Source organism: Myodes glareolus, chromosome 1 (genome assembly GCF_982192425.1).
Source record: "Myodes glareolus chromosome 1, mMyoGla1.1, whole genome shotgun sequence".
Classification (NCBI taxonomy): Eukaryota; Metazoa; Chordata; class Mammalia; order Rodentia; family Cricetidae; genus Myodes; species Myodes glareolus.
In genome coordinates this window covers 55,228,250-55,247,715 of record NC_142026.1, presented here as the reverse complement: position 1 = coordinate 55,247,715, position 19,466 = coordinate 55,228,250, and the positions used below count along the sequence as shown (strand labels likewise).

Below are 19,466 nucleotides of genomic sequence, written 5' to 3'. Positions count from 1 at the left end.
GCCACAAGGACGCGGGGCTCAGATCGCCGGGGTCACAGGGCTTCAAGACTGTAAAGTAGGTCGTGAGGGGAACCCAGACGATGGGGGTAGGGGGAGCGCGCGTGCGCGCTCCCGAACGCGGGGCGCATGCGCACGTTGGGGCGGGGCAGGGCGGAGGCGGCATGGGGCACGTACTCCAGGCGGCAGGCCAAGGAGAAGTCAGAAGGCCTGTCTGGTCCCTTCCTGCACTAGTCTACCCACCCATGTCGCGCAGCAAAACAGACGCTCAGAACTTGTGATTAAGTACTTTATTAGGCTTGGTAAAGAGTTTCATCAGTACTCCAGTTTTAAAAAAATGTATAAAAGCTACATACAAAACGTGGAATCAGACGACTAAACTTTCCCGACTCAGGGCCAAATTCTGCAAAAAGAGAAAAGAAAAGAATGTGAACTGGACGGGCTGGAGGAGGAGGGTCTGGGGGCAATCTGAAATCAGAGGGACCTAGCTAACCTTTTTCATCCTCCGCTCCCGTGAGGCCTGCGAGTCAGTCTCTGAGTAAGGTGGAGGCGCTGGGGGGTAGCGGCCCTCCTCTTCCTCCTCGTCTTCCTCCCTGTAAAGTCTCCTTCTCTCTCCAGACCCCTTTTTCTTTAAGGCCTCTTCTAAGAGTCGTCCGTCATACTGAGTGTCCCGGGACCTGGAGCCGGCATCCCGAGGATCCCGGGATCTCTGATGGGATCTGGGGTCCGCACGCCGGTCCCTAGACCTGAGGTCGTCATAATAGTGGGGATCTCGGGAATGTGGTAAGTCCCGAGGATCGTCGGGGTCATAAAGGTCATCCCGGCTGCGACTTCTGGGAGGTGCATAGGCCCGTCCTCTCCTCCCACTACTTGGGGGAGAAGACCTTCCTGATTCAGTGGAGCCAGGCCTGTTGATATCATCCAAAGCATCTACAGAGCGGGCCCGAGGCCGCCCAGATCCCCAACCACCCCTTGGCTGTTCTTGAAGGGGTTCCTGCTCCCACATTCTGGGACTTCGAGGCGAGTGGTGACTCCACTCCTCATCCCGGATTGGGGTAAGGGCAGGACCCCTGGAAGGCCGAGATCTCCAGTCATCTTCATGGAGGGAGGTGACTTCACTCATGGCTGTAGAGAAGGGAGATGTCAGTGGGACTAAGGATAAGTCCAGCCTTGTCACCCAGAGGCACACACCCTTCCCTGCGAGCACAGCAGGCAAGGAGTGCATGCAACATTGTTACCAAGCATGCATCATCCCCTAGACTCAGGTCTGCAGCTCACCCCGTTCTACTCGGCCATTGGGAAGGCCAGGCCGGGAAGGGTCAAAGTTGGCTAGTTCCTTCTCCATATAGTATAGGACCCTCATGGAGTCATCCTGCTGACTAGCCTGTATCCTGTAGCCACTTCGTACTTCTGTGGAAAGGAACAAGGTGATTGTTTTTTTTTGGGGGGGGGGTGCATGTGGATCAACTCTCCAGCCACATTCAACCTCAAAACAACAGGCTCTTACCTGAGGATACACTGCCATCAACATCACGCATCAGAGGTACCTGGGAGCTGTGGCCACCGACTAGTAGAGATGGGTTGTCAGCAGTTACTCTTTGGAGCAAAGCAGGGCACTCCCAATAGTCCATGTTCCCTTCCAGCCTTATCCCACCCCATCTGGTCTCCCCTAGGCCTTACCTGAGCTATTCCTGTCAAAGTCTCCAGGGTACCTGCCATAGGTAGGGCCCATGGGAATCATGGCAGGCGGCGGCGGTGGGGTCTTGGCAGGAGAGAGGTGGGTGTAGATGCTGGGGGCATAGATGCTGGGGACACCTGAGGTGGCTGCTTTGCCAGCAGCATAAACTGGGAGGGCAAATTGGCACGAGAAAGGTGATCAGAAGCTATGCTGTCTCATGTTGGAATAGGATTTTGGGGGAACCTGAGTTTGCCCTCCATCCCATTCCTACAATACTGTAGGTCTCCACTTCCTATCTGACTTCACATGGAATTCTGAGAATAGGGGTGCACACTGGTAGATCAGGCTCCCAATCTGCATGTTATGGTTATTTGTCAACAGATGACAATGGAAAGGTTTCATGTGAAACTCTAGGGTGATCATGTGTCTGTGTTCTGTAATGATCCCAGAACTTTAGACTTCCTAGGTAACGGTTTCACCACTGAGCCATGTTCCCAATACCCCCCCCCCCATTGTCTTGAGATGAGGCTTCATAAATGACTCAGGAAGATCTTAGATTCATTCTGTAGTCAAGACAGACCTAAATAAGAATGACAGCCTGACAGCCTTGCTCCTAAAGGCCATAGTAGGCAAAGTCACTCCCTTTAGAGAGACAGTCCCCCCCCCCTTCTGGGACCACTAGTGTCTCCATAAACTGAGGCACCCTAGACTATACTATGGAAAAGTCGTGACTGTGGAGTGAGGCAAGCACACAGGAGCCTTGGAAGTTTACCTGGCCCACACCCTGGAGTAGCACATACCTCCAGGGTTTCCAATTGCTGGCCACACCCACCCCTATCCACGCAGCTCATTCTGGCTTGACAGCTCAAGGGTAAATCCTAGAGGCTGGGTACTGGTGGCAATTCCTAACTCAATTCACTGGGTCCAGCTTGGCTTTCTAGTGTAGGACTATAATACCAGCTACCTAGGAGGCTGAGACAGGAGGGTCACAACATATTCAACGCCTATCAGAGGGGTTTTTTGCCTGTTTATTACCAACATCATTTATGTCTAGTGTGTGTGCACCACAGCAGTCTATGGAAGTCAGAGAACAACTTGCAGAAATCTCTGTTCTCTCCTTCCACCAGGTGGGTCCCAGGGATTAGACTGTGTTAGGCTTAGCAGTAGGGCCCCTTTACTAGCAGAGCCATCTCACCAGCCCTGGGTCCTTGGAATTTGTTTGTTTTAAAGAGTTACTTCCATTATTTTTCATTGGTGTGTGTGTGTGTGTTGGGGGATGGGTATGTGCATTTGACTGTAAGTGCCCATGGGACCAAAGGAATAAGATACTCTGAAGCTGAAGTCATAAGCAGTTATGAGCTGCCTGACATAGACCAGGCTGGCCTCAAGCTCATAGTGATCCACCTGCTTCTGCCTCCCGAGTGCTGGAATTAAAGGCATGTGCCACCATACTGGATTAATCTCTCCAGTCTTAAAGGGTTATAAAGTTTTTGTTGCTGTTTTTCAGATTTTTGAGACAGGGTTTCTCTCTGAAACAGTCCTGGCTGTCCTCAATTTGCTTTGTTGACCAGGCTGACCTTGAACTCACAGAGATCCACCTGCTTCTGCCTCCTGAGTGCTGGGATTAAAGGCGTACACCAACACCACCTGGTGGGCTACAGAGTTTTAAGGCCAGTCAGTTTGAGTAATTGAGGAAGTTTTGGGGGTTTTCATAGGGCCCACATAACATGAAAACCCCCAAACTTCTGCTGTGCAGAGCTCTGCCCAAGCTGTGTCAGCCTGTCAGGCGTCGAGCTGGCCACAAAGCCCCATCTGGCCTGTTCTTTTCTTTGGGTTAAACACCAAGGGGCAGACCTATCTGAACAGAACAGCCTCCCAGGGAAGACTAAAGGGCCAGCAGCTTAGTCCCCTAAGAGGCACGGGGTGGAGTTACCCACTTTCTCCTTCTCTTTCTCTCTGCTTTAGGTAGGTGCTTCCTTCATTTCTGGTCCCATTTTCCCAGCCCTTCACAGGTGCTCGCCTGGATGTGGGGGGCTATGTCTCAATACAGAGGCTCCATGTGAGGGGCAGTTTGAGTGCTGTGTGCTGCTTAAAGTTGAAGAAATGATGTGCCCTACAAACCCTGCTTGCTTTCTTACCTTGAGGTTTTTGTTTTGTATGTTGAGATGGTTCTGTGTAGCCCACGCTAGCCTTGAACTTCAGCTTTTCTTGTCTCTACCTTCTCTTCCCACAGTGCTGGGACGGCCTAGGAAAACTGTCAAACCCACCTGGATTTTGTTTTAAAGGGGTCTTTACTTTCCTGGGAATAATATCTTATAATGTTGGACATTATTACTTTTGGTGATCTTGTTTTTTGAACCACAGCCATAAATTATCCTCTCAAAAGAAAACAACCTCAAGAGTTAGGGCTGTCGTTCAGTGGCAGTGTTTGCCTAGCATGCGCAGGGCCCTTGCTTCAATCCCCAACACCATAAGAGAAGCCTCAAAATAAAGGAAATGAAAAGTGTAGTGACTGATAACGGAGAGTAAGTAATAGGTCTGCGCGGCCTGCTCTGCACATTGCCTCAGTCTGCAGAGCGGTGGGCAGGCCCATGTGCCCAGTAGAGTTCACTGGGGGAAGCGGGTGAGGGGCACTTACGGGCCTCAGGGCAGCAGCACTTGTCTGGGCAGCAGGGACATCTGACATAGCAGCAGCAGGTGTGAGGACAGCACTGGCACCAGCAGATGCCCAGGAGGAGGAAGAGGAGGAGGCTCGCCAGACAGACCACGACCACGAAGAGCCAATCTGCAGAGAAAGGAAAACGGGCCCTGAGCTGGGAGGCCTGAGTAATGATAAAGATGGACAGGGATGGGTAGGACACCCAGGCTCCACGGGGTGGTGTGGAGCCAACTCTGGGACAAGGGACTAGTTGCAAAGCTTCTCAGAGAACCTGCAACTACCGCTTGGTTCTCTGTGCCCAAGACTAGGGCATAGCGACAAAGGGACACAAACCCCACTGCAGTCAGGTTAAGTCACCACATGGGAGACCTTATCCTGAGTTCAGACAGCTAAAGCAGGGAGCAAGAGGGAGCCTGGCTGGAGCAACACAAACAAAAAGTAGCCTTTAGGAAGGGAAAGAGCCACAGCCCATACCTGAACCCCAGAAGAACACAGCAGGTACCAGTCACTCGAGTCCCTTGCCTGCACCCTGGAACCTGTTCAATCAGCCCAGGCCACCCCGAGCCCACAGCCAGGCCACTAGATGTCACAGAATGGGGCATTAGTGGAGGTCCACAGCGAGAAGAGATTAGGGAGGGAGAGTACTAGAAACAGAAGCAATCTAACAGGGGTTCCACCCCATACCTTCCAAGGGCCCCGCCCGAAAACCAGGTAGGAGCTCAGGGGCCTCTGAGGTCCTGCCTGAAGGGACAAAAGAGAAACAAGATTATGTTGGCCATGGCCAGCCAAAGCCAACACCCTTAAGAACAGCCAGCTTCAACAGTGGAAAACATGCCTTGAGCAGAGACAAGAGACAATGGTCACCTAGGACAGTCCTGACTGGAGGTATATGCACGCCTTCTACCCTGCCACAGGGCCCCATCTGAAGGGTTTGACCTCAGCCTGGCACTCCCATCTTCCACGTATACAGGTCCTGTCAGGCATGTAGGTATACTCTAGAGACCACCAAAAATTGTTTATTGTTTGGTTTGAGACAAGGTCTCACACGGTGGCTCAGGTTGTCTTGAACTTGAAGCAAGCTTGCTGCTCTCCTTGGTTCCAGGATCATAGGCAGGAGCCACCACTCAGGGCTCAAAATGAACTTTTAGCCAACTTACAGCTGCTGAGGAAGTCAGTCACTTTTTCTTTGGGGATGTGGCCACAGAGTAGGTTTGCCCATACTCCAGTGGATGGTCCCACACCCATGAGCATCTAGTTAATAATAACAAGACTCAGGTTATTTTTTAAAAACAGGTGAATTTGGGAGGAGAGCGGGTTGGGGGTATCTGGGGTAAATTGGAAGTGGGGTGTGGGGCATATGCATGCATATAATCAAAACATTATATATTGGTATGAAACAGAATAAATAAAGATTATATCAAAGTTAAATTTTGAATAGTAAAATATGAAGAAAAATGATACCAAGTATATCATAATAAATTATCTATACAGCAACATCATTGTGAAATACAATTAGTATATTTTTGAAGTGCTGGGGGTTGAACCCAGGACCTCATGAATATTAAGTATATGCTTTACCACCCAGCTACACTCGGGCCCACTATAGTTTTTCCCAGTGTAGTAAGGAGCCATGAAGACTCCTTAAAATCATGTCTGGTCCTGAGTTTCAAGACCCAGGTGCCATGAGGTCCTGTGCCCCACAAACATATAGGAGAGTGCATACTCATGCACATGCACGCGCGCGCGCGCGCGCGCGCGCGCACACACACACACACACACACACACGCAGGAAACTGTGGTTCCACACCAAAACACCTCCCTTCAGGGCACACGCACTTGGCCAAGGCAGGAGAAACAGGAATTTAAACCAGTCTTAGCTACCTGATGAAGGTTACGGGAGATCCTGACGCACAACAAATAAACGAGTTAAAAACCCAAAACAATGTGTGGTCCAGGAGGCCAGAACTTTGTCTCCTGACACTAAGTATACCCCCATCTCCTTCTGAGGCTCCCTGACGCACCACCATCACCTTAGTGGCTAGTATTGTACAGTCGAGTTACCTTGGGATTTTAAAAATCTTGCCGGTTTCAGCCAGTGGTGTGGCTAATGAGGGAGGAGAGATGGGAGGATCACCACTTCAATTTGGGCCACATAGCCTGTTTCAAACCACATTCCTAGTTCAATTTTAACATAAGATATAAACCACAAACATTGTGAGATCCTGAGTAGCTCCAAGAACTGTTGATGACACATGCCAATAAAGGTCCCTAGGTCATCGGAGGGTGGATTCCACCACTTGCCCTTTGTCCTGTGGCTTGTGCTCTCTCTGGACCTGATCCCACCATGAGGATGGCAGTGCGCAACCGAAGCTTCTCTCACATCCAGCACATGCCAGGTAAGACTACGGGATGGCTTCTGATTGGCCCACGCAAAGAAACCACTTGGCCAGACTGGAGACCTTGGGGACACTCTCCCCGGCCCCTGCCGTCCATCTTGTTTAGACACACTCAAATTTCCACATACCGCATAAATCACACACAGCACAACCCTCAGAAGAACAAAAGACAAACATTGTGTTTGGACGAGGGACTCATGGTACACTGTGGTCCTGGGAATGTGGCCGAAGGTAGGTCCAACTTCAGTTATACAGAGGATCTGGGTTCAATTCCCAGCACCCACGTGGCAGCTCATAACTACAACTCCAGTTCCAAGGGATAGGGTACCCTCACACAGACATAACATGTAGGCAAAACAGCACTATACAAACTAAATCTTGAAAACAAAACAAAAACAACAACAAAAAAGAAAATGTTCCCACTCCCTTTTAAAACAGGTCTCATTATGTAGTTCAGGCTAGCTAGAAATTCACTGTGGAGCTCAGACTACCCTGAAGTTCAATATAGCCTAGGTTGTCCTGAAAGGAACTATTTGGCTTAAGACTGGCCTAGAACTCTTGATCTTACTGACTCAGCCTCCCGAGGGCAGGGATTCCAGCATGGGCCACCTCCCTCTCAGAATACACCCTCTCAAACACCTGTGGACTTTTCTTGCTGTTGTCCTCTCGGAGACAATGTAGCAGCTTGTACTGTACAAGTACAAGTACAGTAACGTACTTGCTTTATCAGGTTTTCTAAGTAACCTTGAGCAATGGAAAGGTTGGAGTCTACTGAGTGCTCCAGGTCACAGAGGACCCAGGACCAACCCCAACCCCCCCACACTGCGGTCAAGGAAGTTCTTGCTGCCGATCAACTCTGCCCACCTTCTACTTTTGTTTTTGAGGTAGGGTCTCTCTGTTTTGTAGATCTGTCTACCATGGATCTCGCTCTGTAGACCAGGTTGGCCTCAAACGGGAGTCCTGAGCTAGCCCCACAGTATTTCAAGGTGGTGACCCAAAAAAGGACAGTTCCTGTAATCCCCCTGAAACATATCTAGACTTACCCAAGTATTATCCAAAGATAAAAAACCCAAAACTTCAGCCTATCAAAGATGTGCTAATTTAACTGCTCCCCACTTAAACCAATTATGTTTAAGATGACCTAACTATTCCCCTAGCTATGGAATTCCTCTAGCTATGCTTTAATGGAGCCTGTGTATTCCTCTCTGGATCGCCATTGTGTACAAATGGTTGACCCCACATGCTTGTTATTTCTGTAAAATAAACGCTCTTTGTTTCTACATATTATTCAAGTTTGGGGTCTTCTTCAGCATTTCTTGGACCCTTCCACCACCTGCCTCTGCCTCCATGTGTGTGCTTTTAAAATCAGAGACCAATAGATTCCTCGGTTCTCTCCACTCTGACTCTGGCTGTTTTGAAATGCCGTACAGGGAAGGGTTCTGTCCGGGGTGCAAGGCACAGAGAACCCCAAGTGACTGGCAGTGCCACAGAGTGGTAGCAAGCAGGCGACAGGGCCCAGCATGGTAGCTGGATGACAGAGGGTGAACACACAAGAGGGGACAAGAGGAGTACTGGTTCCCACTCCCCCACCCCAGGGCCCTGGGAACCAGCCCGACTCAGACTCACCGAGGACAATGAGCTCTGCGTAGGCCTCGTTGTTACCATCCAGATCCTGAGCTGAGACCACAGAGCAGTAATACACCCCACTGTCCCCCCAGGCCGTCTGCTCGAACGTCAGGTCAGCATCTGGGTCAGGAGACAGTATGAAGACACCTCAGGGGGTGGTACTGAGATCAACAGGGGCTGGGTGTCCATCCATCCGTTTCCCCCCCCTACACAGACACACATACCATGGGAAGGCAGCAAGGGATGGGGCTGCAGTGAGTCCAGTAAAAATGAAATCATTAGTTGGGGCTGCAGAAATGGCTCATCCTTTAAGAGGACTTGTTGCACTTGCTGAGTTCCCAGCACCCACACAAAAGAGCTCACAAACATCTATGACTCTAGTTCCAGAGGATCCGGTACCCTCCCTGACCTCCCCAGGCACCGGGCATGCATATGATGCACAGACATTATAGGCGAAAATCATCCACGTGAATTGAGTACTAAATCATTAGATTTTTGTTTGTTTGATACAGTAGCAGTGGCCTTGAACTGAAAATTCTCCCAAACTCAGCTTCCCAAGTGCTGGGATTGCAGACACAGTCCACCCAAGCTACAACAGCATCGTTCATCCAAGTGCACACTACCTTTTATGTACTTCTCTGAACACCAAAAATGGGTTCTTTGAAAACATCTGGGTGCCAGGCATGGTGGCACAGGCTGCTCATCCCGCATCCCGGAAACTGAGGCAGCATGGTCTCAAGCTGGGCTATAGTAGGACCTTACCTCAAAATAAACACAGGCGAGGGCTGTGGCTCAGTGGTAGAATGTTTGCCTCGCACACAGAGACCCTGACTTCACCCAGCACTGACATGGAAACAAAACTAGCCCAAACCAAGCCTAGCAGGGGAGCACCATTCTCATTATGGTTTTGGGGGTGAGACGTGTGGTGTGGAGTGATGACCTAATCCAGGCAAAGGCAGGGGCGGTCTGACTCCAGTGTCTGTGCTTTTGACTCAAGTCTTACCAAGTCTCACCTCCTTTGGCAGGCCTTGAGGCTGGGCGCATAACAAGGAAGCCACGCTAACTAGGGCAGATCCCAGATAGGAGATGCCTGGGCACCAAGGAGTGGGTGTGACAGGTGTGGGAGAGACCTTCCCAGTTCCAAGCCCACCCCCTCCCTTCCTGTCCCCCACATTCCAGGCCAGTCCCAGGGCTTGGGGACGCTCTGGTCTGAAGCAGCCCCAGGCAAGGAACCTGCTAATTACACCACTAATGAAAGTCTTTTAGCACATCCGGTTTCCTCTGGACTCCTCAGGCCCTAATTAGTTACATCCTTTCCTCCACCTGACAGGGAAGTCTCTGCTTGGAGACTCTGCCCTAGTGGTAAGCATTTCTTCTAGCAGGTAGAACCCCAGGGGATCATGGCCACGATCTTAGGCTCCTAATGACCTGCCTGCCACCGGCTCCCATGGACCTAGGAGCCTGCATGACAACCTGTCCACCACACCCATGTCAACTGTGGCTGCCCAAATCCATGGTACCTGGCAGCTACTGGGACACCAGCTACCAAGGTCTAAGCTTCCTCAAAAGAAACCCCTTTCCAGAACCCACCTGGATCATGCCAAGCACAGTCCTGCAAAGCCCTTGGCACATTCTCTGGTCACTGGCTATGTCCATGTCACCCCCATGATCTCACTGGCTCTCAGTCATCCTTTCTGCCTACTCCATCCAGGGAGGCTGCTTCTCCTTTCTCAAGCCCCAACCTGGAGGTGCACTCTCCCAGACCACCCCAATTTACAAGGCTCCCCTGCTGGCTCACTGAAGCCTGACACCCTGCTCATGTGCTAATCCCCACTCTTCACCTATGACAATGTCAGAAGAACGGAGTTGGCCTCAGTCACCTGATTCCATGGAGGGCCATCCCTCTCGTTAGCTTTTACTGCTTGTCCCATTCACTCAGCATTCAATATGGCTGGGGTTATGGTTGGCACATGCCTATGATCTCTAGCACTGGGGAGGTTAAGCCATGAGGATGGAGAGTTTGAAGCCAGCCTGGACTACATAGGGAGACCACCTCAACCCCTGACCCCCAACAAACTGCATGTTCCAGGAAGTGTTTAAGTAACCTTCATTAGAAAGCAAAGCTTGAGCTGGATGTGATGGCGCCCGCCTTTAATCCCAGCACTTGGGAGGCAGAGGCAGGCAGATCTCTGAGTTGAGGACAGACTAATCTACAGAGTGAGTTCTGAGTTCCAAGACAATCAAGAAACCCTGTCTTGAAATAAACAAACAAAGAAGCAAACAAAATTAAAATTAAACCAAAAAAAGTGCATGAAGGTTCTCAGTGTGGCTAAGGGACCCTGGGTTTCCCTGGTCCTTTCAGGGATTCCACGGTACACTTATTTTACAGCACTAACAAACAACCAGCCTTAACCTCTCAGAAACATTCAAAGGCATTTTCCATGTGATTATATAATCTCATAGCAAACCAAAGGTGCTTGGAGAACCTTGCTTTTACTGAGCTCGGCCAAGGAAATGCATGGGAACAAAAAAAATAATGCCACTTAGCTCATTTAAATAATTCATTTTTAGTTTTGGAATTTTTTTTTCATAAAAGGGACATTTAGTTCTTGATTGGCTGACTTGGAACTCACTGTGCAGACCAGGCTGGCCTTGAACTCACATGTTAATTTGTTAATGATAAAAACAAAAGCTTGAGCCAGGTGTGACTGCACAAATATAAACAAATATGATAATTACAGCACTTGGGAGGCTGAAGTAGGACGGTGAATTCAGTGCCCGTCTGGGCTGCTGAGTGAAATCCTAGAGAAGACAAGGCCAGAAACCCTCTCAAGAGTTCTCCAGTAATAAGATGTTCAGAGGTTCTGAGAAGAACCTGGAAACTTCATGGAACAAAGTTGTCCTTAGAGGGCTTCCGACCAGAGCTAAAACACAGGCTGTCTATCAGATGGGGAGTGTGGTCTAAAGGACATGACCTAGGAGGCATAGAAAGTGCCAGGCGTGGAAGTGGGGAGCCGGTCAACTCTGGGAAGGCTGCCCGGGGGTGACCTTGGAGGAGTGAAGACCGACTGTCCCTCCAAGGTCAGGCTTCTGGCCCCTGTTGACTGAGGTTGTGTGCCTGCAGATCCCTCCAATGCAGACTCCCATCCTTTCACAAAACCCTCAGAAACTCAGTAACTCAGACTGTCCTAAGCATTCCAGATTTTTCTGTTGTACTCTCTGGAGGATTTCCCATTTATGTATCTGGGGTACAACAGTGGGTGTTGGGTGCCGTGAACTGGGGCACCCATGGTTAATGCTCTTGGAGAGGACCCTGGATTCAAGGAATTGGCTGGCAGGGAGGCCCACTGGCCATGGTGCCCACTCCTACGGATTCAATAGCAGGTCCTGTCCAAAGATGAAGGAAGGAGCTAACAGGAACCCCCTGCTGCAGGAAGTGATTACACAGGCCAGGCATTACAACCAAGGGCCTCTAGGACCAGCTCTGGGCCTTGCTGTATTGTATTTGGCCCATTTGATGTTTTCAGAACCCACGAACAGCAAGGCTTTCCGGCTTCTTTTGATCACTCCTGAGGCCTGGGCCCACCTCCTTCCTGTGGGGCACACCCTGTTCCTGGTCTCTGCTGGCCCCTGACATCACAGGGGCTAGGCACTGATTCCACGGGGGTGAGGTGAGAGGCCACGATACTGGTCTCCAGTGGGAAGAAGGCTGGGCTCCTCCGTGGCTATGTCCTGACTCCTTATTTGCACACGGCAGAGAGAAGGGTCAAGATTTCAGGTCCTTAGGGTCCTATTCAGTGCTGCTGAAAATGGGGGCACGTGGCTCTAAGCAGCCTGAAGAGATTAACACTAGGGCCTCCAATAAAACACCCCACACCCCCAAAGCAGGAGTGGAAGAGAGGCACTGGGAGGTGGCGGACATTTATTTTTCCCATCACTTTTTTCTTGTGCAGCTCCTGGGGACCTATGCCCTTACCCACACTAGACAGGCGCGGTGCCACCAGCTGCAGCTCAGCCCCTTTGACTCTTTGCTTTTGGAGACAAGGTTTCACTAAGTGTCCTTGAACTTCTGCTCCCCTGCCTGAGCCTCCTAAGTGGCTGGGAACAGGCCACAGTCACTTTTACTCTTAAAACTAGGAGAGTGGATGACCCTAGGGATGCCACTGAGAGGCCCACCTCTCCTCTCTTTATCCTCAAGGATGAAGAGGAAAGATGTTCCCATGATTACTTTTGAAAGGAGGGCCACTTACCTACCACTGTTGAAATAATCCAGTTGGAGACACCCAGTCTGGTCATGAGGGTCCTCCAGGGTATATCCTGATGGGCATTCCCAAGTTTTGTGTCCCTCAGAACAGACCCAGGTTCAGCCAGCCCTTAAGGACAATCTCTGTCTGTGGTGTCCTGATTAGGATCGGGCAATTAGGCCCAGTGTAAGCCCCCAAGGAAACCAACCTCTCCCCAGCTTCAAGGGCAGCTGGAAGCTTAGGATTTCCATGGAGATTCAAGGCAATTCCTTGAGACCTGATCCCTTGGGACCCTGCCGTTCATCTGTGGCCTGCAGGGGAGAGGGCATACTCTACGGCCTGGTTTCTAGGGATCTGCTAAGAGCCACCCCGCTGCCTGTGAGACAAGGAACGGATGGACATATCCATTACCTGGGAAGCCTGCACCCCTGGCCCACTGCTGTCCCTGGCTGCCCCTATGTCTTTCCTCTACCCTTCAGATCACACTAGCAAAGATCCAAGTCATTAAACACACACCGCCAAATGCTACTTTCTTTGGACCTTGTAAAACTATCAGAAATCTCCCATACTTAACAAAACTCCCCGAGACAGGGGCTCACATAGTCAGGCTGGCCTCCAACTTGCTACATAGCTGAGGGTGGTGGTCCGCCTCCCCAAGGCTAGGATTACAGGTGTGCACTACCATGCCCAGTGCTGCCAGTCTTCCCAAGTCTTTTCACTAGCAGTGTGACTTCTGGAAGGTAATGTGGGGCAGGGACAGGGTCTGGAGCTGTTGTGCTTACCACTCTATTCCCAGTGTGTCTATCAGCACCTGGGACACAGCAGATCCACGGTAAACACCAAGGCAATGGCTGTGGATATAATTCAGTGGTAGAGCCCCTGCCTAGAGTTGCCCAGTAAGGGGCTGGGGGCATGACTCAGTGGGTAGAGCCCCTGCCTAGAATCCCCCAGTGAGGGGCTGGGGTGTGGCTCAGTGGTAGAGACCCTGAATAGAATCCCCCAGTGAGGGGCTGGGGTGTGGCTCAGTGGTAGAGTCCCTGCCTAGAATCCCCCAGTAAGGGGTTGGGATAGTTCAGTGGTAGAGCCCCTGCCTAGGATCCTCCAGTGAGGAGTTAGGGTGGCTCAGTGCTAGAGTCCCTGCCTAGAATCCCCCAGTGAGGGGCTGGGGTGTGGCTCAGTGGTAGAGCCCCTGCCTAGAATCCCCCAGTGAGGGGCTGGAGGTGTGGCTCAGTGGTAGAGCCCCTGCCTAGTATGTTCCAAGCCCTGGGTTCCATCTATAGCAACACCAGAGAACAAGAATAATGAATGAATGAATGAATGAACGATTGAAGACTAGATCTACAGTGGTGGAGTTAGGACACAGCTGTTATCAACTGGGCGACACCCCATCAAGTCACTTGTCTCTAGGGGGCCTCTGAAAAAATGACAATAATAGAACAGAGCCACTCAATTGCTGTGTGGTCTTCCTGAGTTAATCCACTCCAGGTAAATTTGAATCAGGCCCTGGGTCTCACTATATGTAGCACAAGCTGGTCTTGAACTTGAGATTCTTCTGCCTCAACTTCCTGAGTGCTGGGATTACAGGTGTGAGCCACCATAGCTGGCAGAAGCATTATTTCTCACTGCTAGCATGTTTAGTATCAATTATAAAATAACAGGCTTTTGTTTGTCTTAAATCTGCAAGCTTTTGACATTGTACATTGAATCTCTCTGCCTTACAACACTGTGAGCTTCATAGGAGAGTGATCAGATGGTTTAACTCTATCTGTGTTCCCGGAGCCTGGAACACACCTGTCACAGGGTAGGGACTGTATTGTGGGGTAATGGGATAGAAGGATAGACGGATGATAGGATGGATGTGTGGGTAAATGGAAGGATCCCTCCCATCATTATCCCATCGAGACACTCAAACCCTCTCACCCGCCCCCCACCCCAGCGAGCCTCCTCCAGCCCCGCCCCCACATACTTCCTGTGATGGTGATCCTCCTGCCCTGGTAGTAGTCTCCAAGGGTCACGGCATTGCCCTGCTTGGTGGCCACCACCCTGACAGTGCGCACACTGTCCTGGCACTCCACATAGGGGTTGTAGCCAGGGTTGCCAGCTGCCAGCTGGGCATTTATCTGGTTCTCCACACTGGCGGGGGAGAAGGCATCGGCCACGCGGTCTCTGCAGAATGACTTGTACTTCCAGATCACAATTGGGGTTGAGATGGAGCTGCTCATCTGATAGGTGCAGGGCAGCGTCACCGGTTGGAACAGGATCACCACGTGGTAGGGGTCCGACACGGTCACCTGGATGGTGTTGGCCGGAGCTGGGAGCAGAGGAGCCAACAGAGAGAGCTGAACTCAGTGGGTCCCGCACCAGCAAGGAGCCACGCCACTTAACAGTGAGTGCGGGTTTTTTTTTAGAGCACTTGGCATACTGCTCCTTAATCCCTTAAACTGGTGAGGCAAATTGGATGAGGTGGCCCATTTTACACACCCTTGGGGCTGAAAAGTGATATATATGTAGCCCCATAGGCCAGGTTCCTGGAATACTCTGTCCACCTTTTCCTACTCAGAGACTCCTCAAAATGCACACCCAAACACAAATAGAACCCTTCGGGCCCCAACTGAGCCAATATTCAATGTAAGCGCGCACTGGCCAGCGGAGGATGGTTACAGGTTCTAAAGTTCACCCTACAGATACCCGGGAGGTGGGTGGGGTGGGGAGTCCCCAATTCCACACCCACTCCAAGCCAGGACTACTCTTTCTCGAGCTCTTTTTTCAGGGAACGTCGGATCTAGCCCTCGAGTGCTCTCTCCCCGTTACCCCAACACTTAGAATTCTTGGGGTGTACCCAAGACTCCAGTGCCTGGCTTTCCCGTGATGCGGGGGAGGGCATTGCTCCTGTCCCACAAAGGGTACAGTTCTCAGGCTTAGAATCCCCAGAGTTTCACTTCCTGTTATCTCCAACAAAGGCGGAGGAGCGGGCTGGACGCGCCAATAAAAGAAATCCCCTTCCTCTGGCACACAGGGGTCTCCCCAGCTAGGCAGAATCTGGTGGTCTCGAATCTGTGCCCTCGAACTAGCCATCACCCCCGCCTCTTGGTTCCAGCTCCTCCAGGACCGGTGAAAACCGCAGCCCTCCATCTACCTTCTGTAGTGCCCTCCCGCCGTCCCACAGCACCGGGGACCCCCCATTCCTTACCTGGACAGTAAGTGATGAGAAAGAGCCACACGAGGAACATAGTGGTCGGGCGGGAGCCAGGCGCCTCAAAAGGCGCGCTGGGCGCCGGCGCCATCGCGGCCGTCTAGCAGCGACGGAGCCCGCGCGTCCCCTCCCAAGTATCCCAAGAGTAGGGGGCACGGCGAACACCAAGGCCGAGAAGGGTACTTGCTCCGCCCGGCCCTTAATCCAAGTCCATTTTCTCCACACTGAAGGAGTTCTAACCTACAAAAAAAACTTGGACGAAGCTCATGTCTTCGGCTCTCCCGGGACAACTGACCCGGTGCGCGATGGCTCTCTGGGTCACTCCACCCCCCTGTGCACTCCCAGGAATGGATCCGCCCAGGTACACAAGGGTGGGAGCCCTGGGGCTGGGCTTGGGGGTGGGCGGCGGAGGAGGGGCTTGTGGGTCTCCCTCCCCGGAAGTGGGCTGACTCAGGTGCGCTCCTGCCCTCAGGGTCTGAACCAAGTGACCACTTAGCCCGGAGGGCGCCCGCACCCCAGGCGACATGTGCAACCACCTGCTGCTCTGGCCAAAGTTGATAGGACCGCGCTCCCGGAAGACAGAGACCCCCTGGGGGTGCTCCACCTGCCGAGAGGGGCCGGCCCTGCTGAGCACCTGTTCGATGACGGTCCCCACCCCTGTCTCCGGCGCCGATGGACCCGCCTAGGTGCGCCCTGCGGGGAGGTGCCAGGCCGAGCAAGGTCCCGGCTGGCAGAGGCGTGTCGGTGACGCTGCCTGCCTTCCCACTTTCGTCCCGGTGGGGGAGGTGTCGCGGGCTTTCTGGGCTCCCAAGTTGGCTGACTCAAGTATCAATGAGGCCCCCCCTTGAAGTGATGCTCTGGCCCCGCAGGCGATGCTCGTGGAGACGGAACTTTTGAAAAAGTTGCAGTCGTTCTTTGGCAATTTCCTTACTTACTTGTGGTTCCCTCTCCACCTCCCCTTCGGTCATCCCTTACTCTAGGTCAGGCTTCCGGAAGTTCTGACGCTTAAAGGCGCTGTGCCCAGACTGGAGGCCGGGAGACTTGTTTCGGTTCAAAGGTTCCCAGGCCGTCACCTGCACCCCGGGAGCGGCCAGCGGCTCTCGGCCTTCTCAGCGTTACACTGCTGCTCCCTGGTGGCGTCGAGGGGAAGCGCATTCTGGGAGATTGTGAACTGACCGGTGCGTTGGGAATACTATCATTTTCTTCTGTCTTGTAAAACTCGGTCACATCCTTCTGCTCAGGAATATCCCGTAGCCCCTCCTTACTCCCAAGAAAAATCCAAAATACTCATACCGGCCTGATTGTCCCTCCCCAACGTCACTTTGCTCTCTTCGCTTATTTGGCTTTGGCCACACTGACCTGGTGTGTCCCAAATCAGACACATGGCTGGTGTCGCTACCAGAATTTCTTTCCTGCTGAGGACACCTCATCCCATTTTCCTCAGGGTCGCATTCAAAGGCAAACCCTTCTCATAAAATTTCACCCTGCTTATGAGCCGTTATGATTTAAAAATAGAGGAAATCATCATAGCCATCATTGCTACCGTTTGTAATTCTAAACCCGTAATACGCATTACTTTGTGTTTTGTACACCCTTGCTATTATCATTGTTATGGATACCTAGGACCTTGGTCATCCATCATCTTCAACGTAGGAAAGAGAATCTGTATTAGGTTAGAACCCATTCTAATCACCCCATTTTCACTCAGCATTTTTATATACCCCATCTCTACACAAAGATAGATGCGTGCTTCCTCCCAGGGCAGGCTTCTCCCCAACGTCTCTCTCCCGTTGTTTCCTTCTCGAATCATTTACTGTCATCTGGTATTTACTAGCTACAGTTTCTCCACCTATCTTTTCCTGTCCTAAAGACAACGTTGCTTAGTAAATATTCCACCTCTGTATCTCCCGGCCCTCCTGCAGTTATGGGGGGGGGGCTACATTAGGTCAATTATGGTTAGTAGCATCTGTACAAAAGTAGAGCGGGTTCCCCTCCCAGTCCAGAGCATTTAATCGACAGGATGCCTTCCCCTGCCCCAGCAACCAGTGTTGTTTCGGACAGCGTCTGTGGGGACCTTGCAGGGGAGCCCTCCCCACTAACCAGTGCTGGGTATGAATGTGAAAAAAGAAGGGGGTTATAAAACTAAGATTCCGGAATGATGGACTCTAGACTGTCACGATTAGTACATCCCCTTGACACCAAGGGGATGATTTAATGATGATTTAAGAATCTTTCCTATGGCCGGGCAGTGGTGGCACAAGGCTTGCATCCCAGCACTCAGGAGGCAGAGGCAGGCAGCAGCTCTCAGTGAGTTTGAGACTGGCTTGATCTGCAAAGCGAATTCCAGGACAGCCAGGACTGTTACACAGAGAATCCCTGCCTTGAAAAACCAAACAAACAAACAAAAATTCTATCTCTAGGAGTAGGAGAGGTGGTCCTTGTCAGGGCTTCCCACTGGACTTCAGTATCTGTGTGTCACCCTTTTGATGGACACGAAGCCCTTGTCCCATTCCCATGTCAGACACTTTTTGTCTCCGAGACATAGGCCTGTGAGAAATAGGGTTTTTGTTTGTTTTGTAAAATCTTTATTTTATTTTTGGCTCATGTTATCAAAGGTTTTGGGACATGTTTGGCTGGCCACATCATTTGGGAGCTTGCATTTCAAGGCTGGTGAGGCAGAGAACTAAGCTTGCTGCTTGCTTCACAGAGGCTAGGAAACAGTCAGACAGACAGGAAGGGGCCAGGGACAAGGGAGACCCAAGGACTGCCCTACTTCTGCCAACTGAGTTCCGCTTTCCAATGATGGACCAGCCTGACTCCATCTTAAGATTAAAAGCCATCTCGCCAAAGTACGTTCATACTTGTTTTCTGAAAAATTGAATTTGACCATGTCTTGACCCATTTTTTGGAAGTTGACATGTCCCACACCTATATTCTGACCCCCCCCCCGCCCGGTATGATGTTCTGCCACATAATATTGAGATGTTCCTCCTCCTACATAACTAAAAATTCTTAAAAACCCCCTGGCCTTGAAATTTGAGGCTAATATAAACCCAACCTTCTTCCATGTTTGCTACTAAACCCCACCTTTAGACTGATGGCCCTGACAGAAAATAAAGCTTGTGTAATCTAACCCAAGCGTTTGGGTAATGGTCTTTCCTATCATTCGGTGGGATAAACACTAATGTTTTTCAATACCATCAACATCAGTACCACCATCTGCGACTCAAACGTGTGAACTATAGTGTATGTTTGGATTCAAAGCACGCACTGTCTTCATGTACTGGATATGTGAGGGTGGATAATTTGCCTTTTGAGTTCATCCTATCTACTTACTGGGGTTATGTAAATTATTGTTGGAGGAAGCCACTTGTTGGTTCCTGGCTACTAAGCCCTGAAATAATCACACAGAAATCATGTTATTTAAATCACTGCTTGGCCCAGTAGCTCTAGCTTCTTATTTGCTAACTCTTACATCTTAATTTAACCCATCTCCATTAATCTGTGCATTGCCATGAGGTTGTGGCCTACCAGTAAAGTTTCACTACATCTGTCGCCGGTGGCAGCTCCATGGCTTCTCCCTAACTCCACCTCCTTTCTCCCAGCATTCGGTTCAGTTTCCCCCACCTAGTTCTGTTCCCCCTATAGCTCTGCTATGGGCCCAAAGCAGTTC

At 51.1% G+C, this 19,466-nt stretch overlaps 1 protein-coding gene and 1 long non-coding RNA gene across 3 annotated transcripts; one reads left to right on the top strand and one right to left on the bottom strand.

Annotated features, from left to right (window-relative positions):
* Positions 1-272: 272 nt before the first annotated feature.
* Positions 273-15,930, bottom strand: Lsr (lipolysis stimulated lipoprotein receptor). 2 transcript variants are annotated; one of them, XM_048438300.3, is made up of 10 exons: positions 15,791-15,930; positions 14,567-14,911; positions 8,357-8,476; positions 5,019-5,075; positions 4,314-4,460; positions 1,678-1,842; positions 1,505-1,564; positions 1,276-1,407; positions 491-1,122; positions 273-400 (listed from the first exon to the last, which is right to left on the bottom strand). In XM_048438300.3, the coding sequence occupies exons 1-10, from the start codon at positions 15,882-15,884 to the stop codon at positions 365-367; spliced, it is 1,788 nt and encodes a 595-aa protein (XP_048294257.2). In that variant the 5' UTR covers positions 15,885-15,930; the 3' UTR covers positions 273-364. The 2 variants fall into 2 exon arrangements, with proteins under 2 accessions (XP_048294257.2, XP_048294258.2); XM_048438301.3 differs by lacking the exon at positions 5,019-5,075.
* On the top strand, positions 14,847-18,931 carry LOC125403110 (uncharacterized). The gene is made up of 4 exons (XR_007232841.3): positions 14,847-14,986; positions 15,698-16,154; positions 16,266-16,479; positions 16,774-18,931. It is a non-coding gene; the product is annotated as an uncharacterized LOC125403110 (long non-coding RNA).
* The last annotated feature ends 535 nt before the right edge of the window (positions 18,932-19,466 follow it).

Excerpts from the sequence above, each read along its gene's own strand:
- Lsr (XM_048438300.3), bottom strand. The coding sequence starts at position 15,884 with ATGGCGCCGGCGCCCAGCGCGCCTTTTGAGGCGCCTGGCTCCCGCCCG. Across the intron at positions 4,461-5,018 it reads TCGGGCGGGGCCCTTGGAAG|ATTGGCTCTTCGTGGTCGTG; the intron begins GTATGGGGTGGA and ends CTTTCTCTGCAG. Across the intron at positions 1,565-1,677 it reads CTTTGACAGGAATAGCTCAG|TCGGTGGCCACAGCTCCCAG; the intron begins GTAAGGCCTAGG and ends CATCTCTACTAG.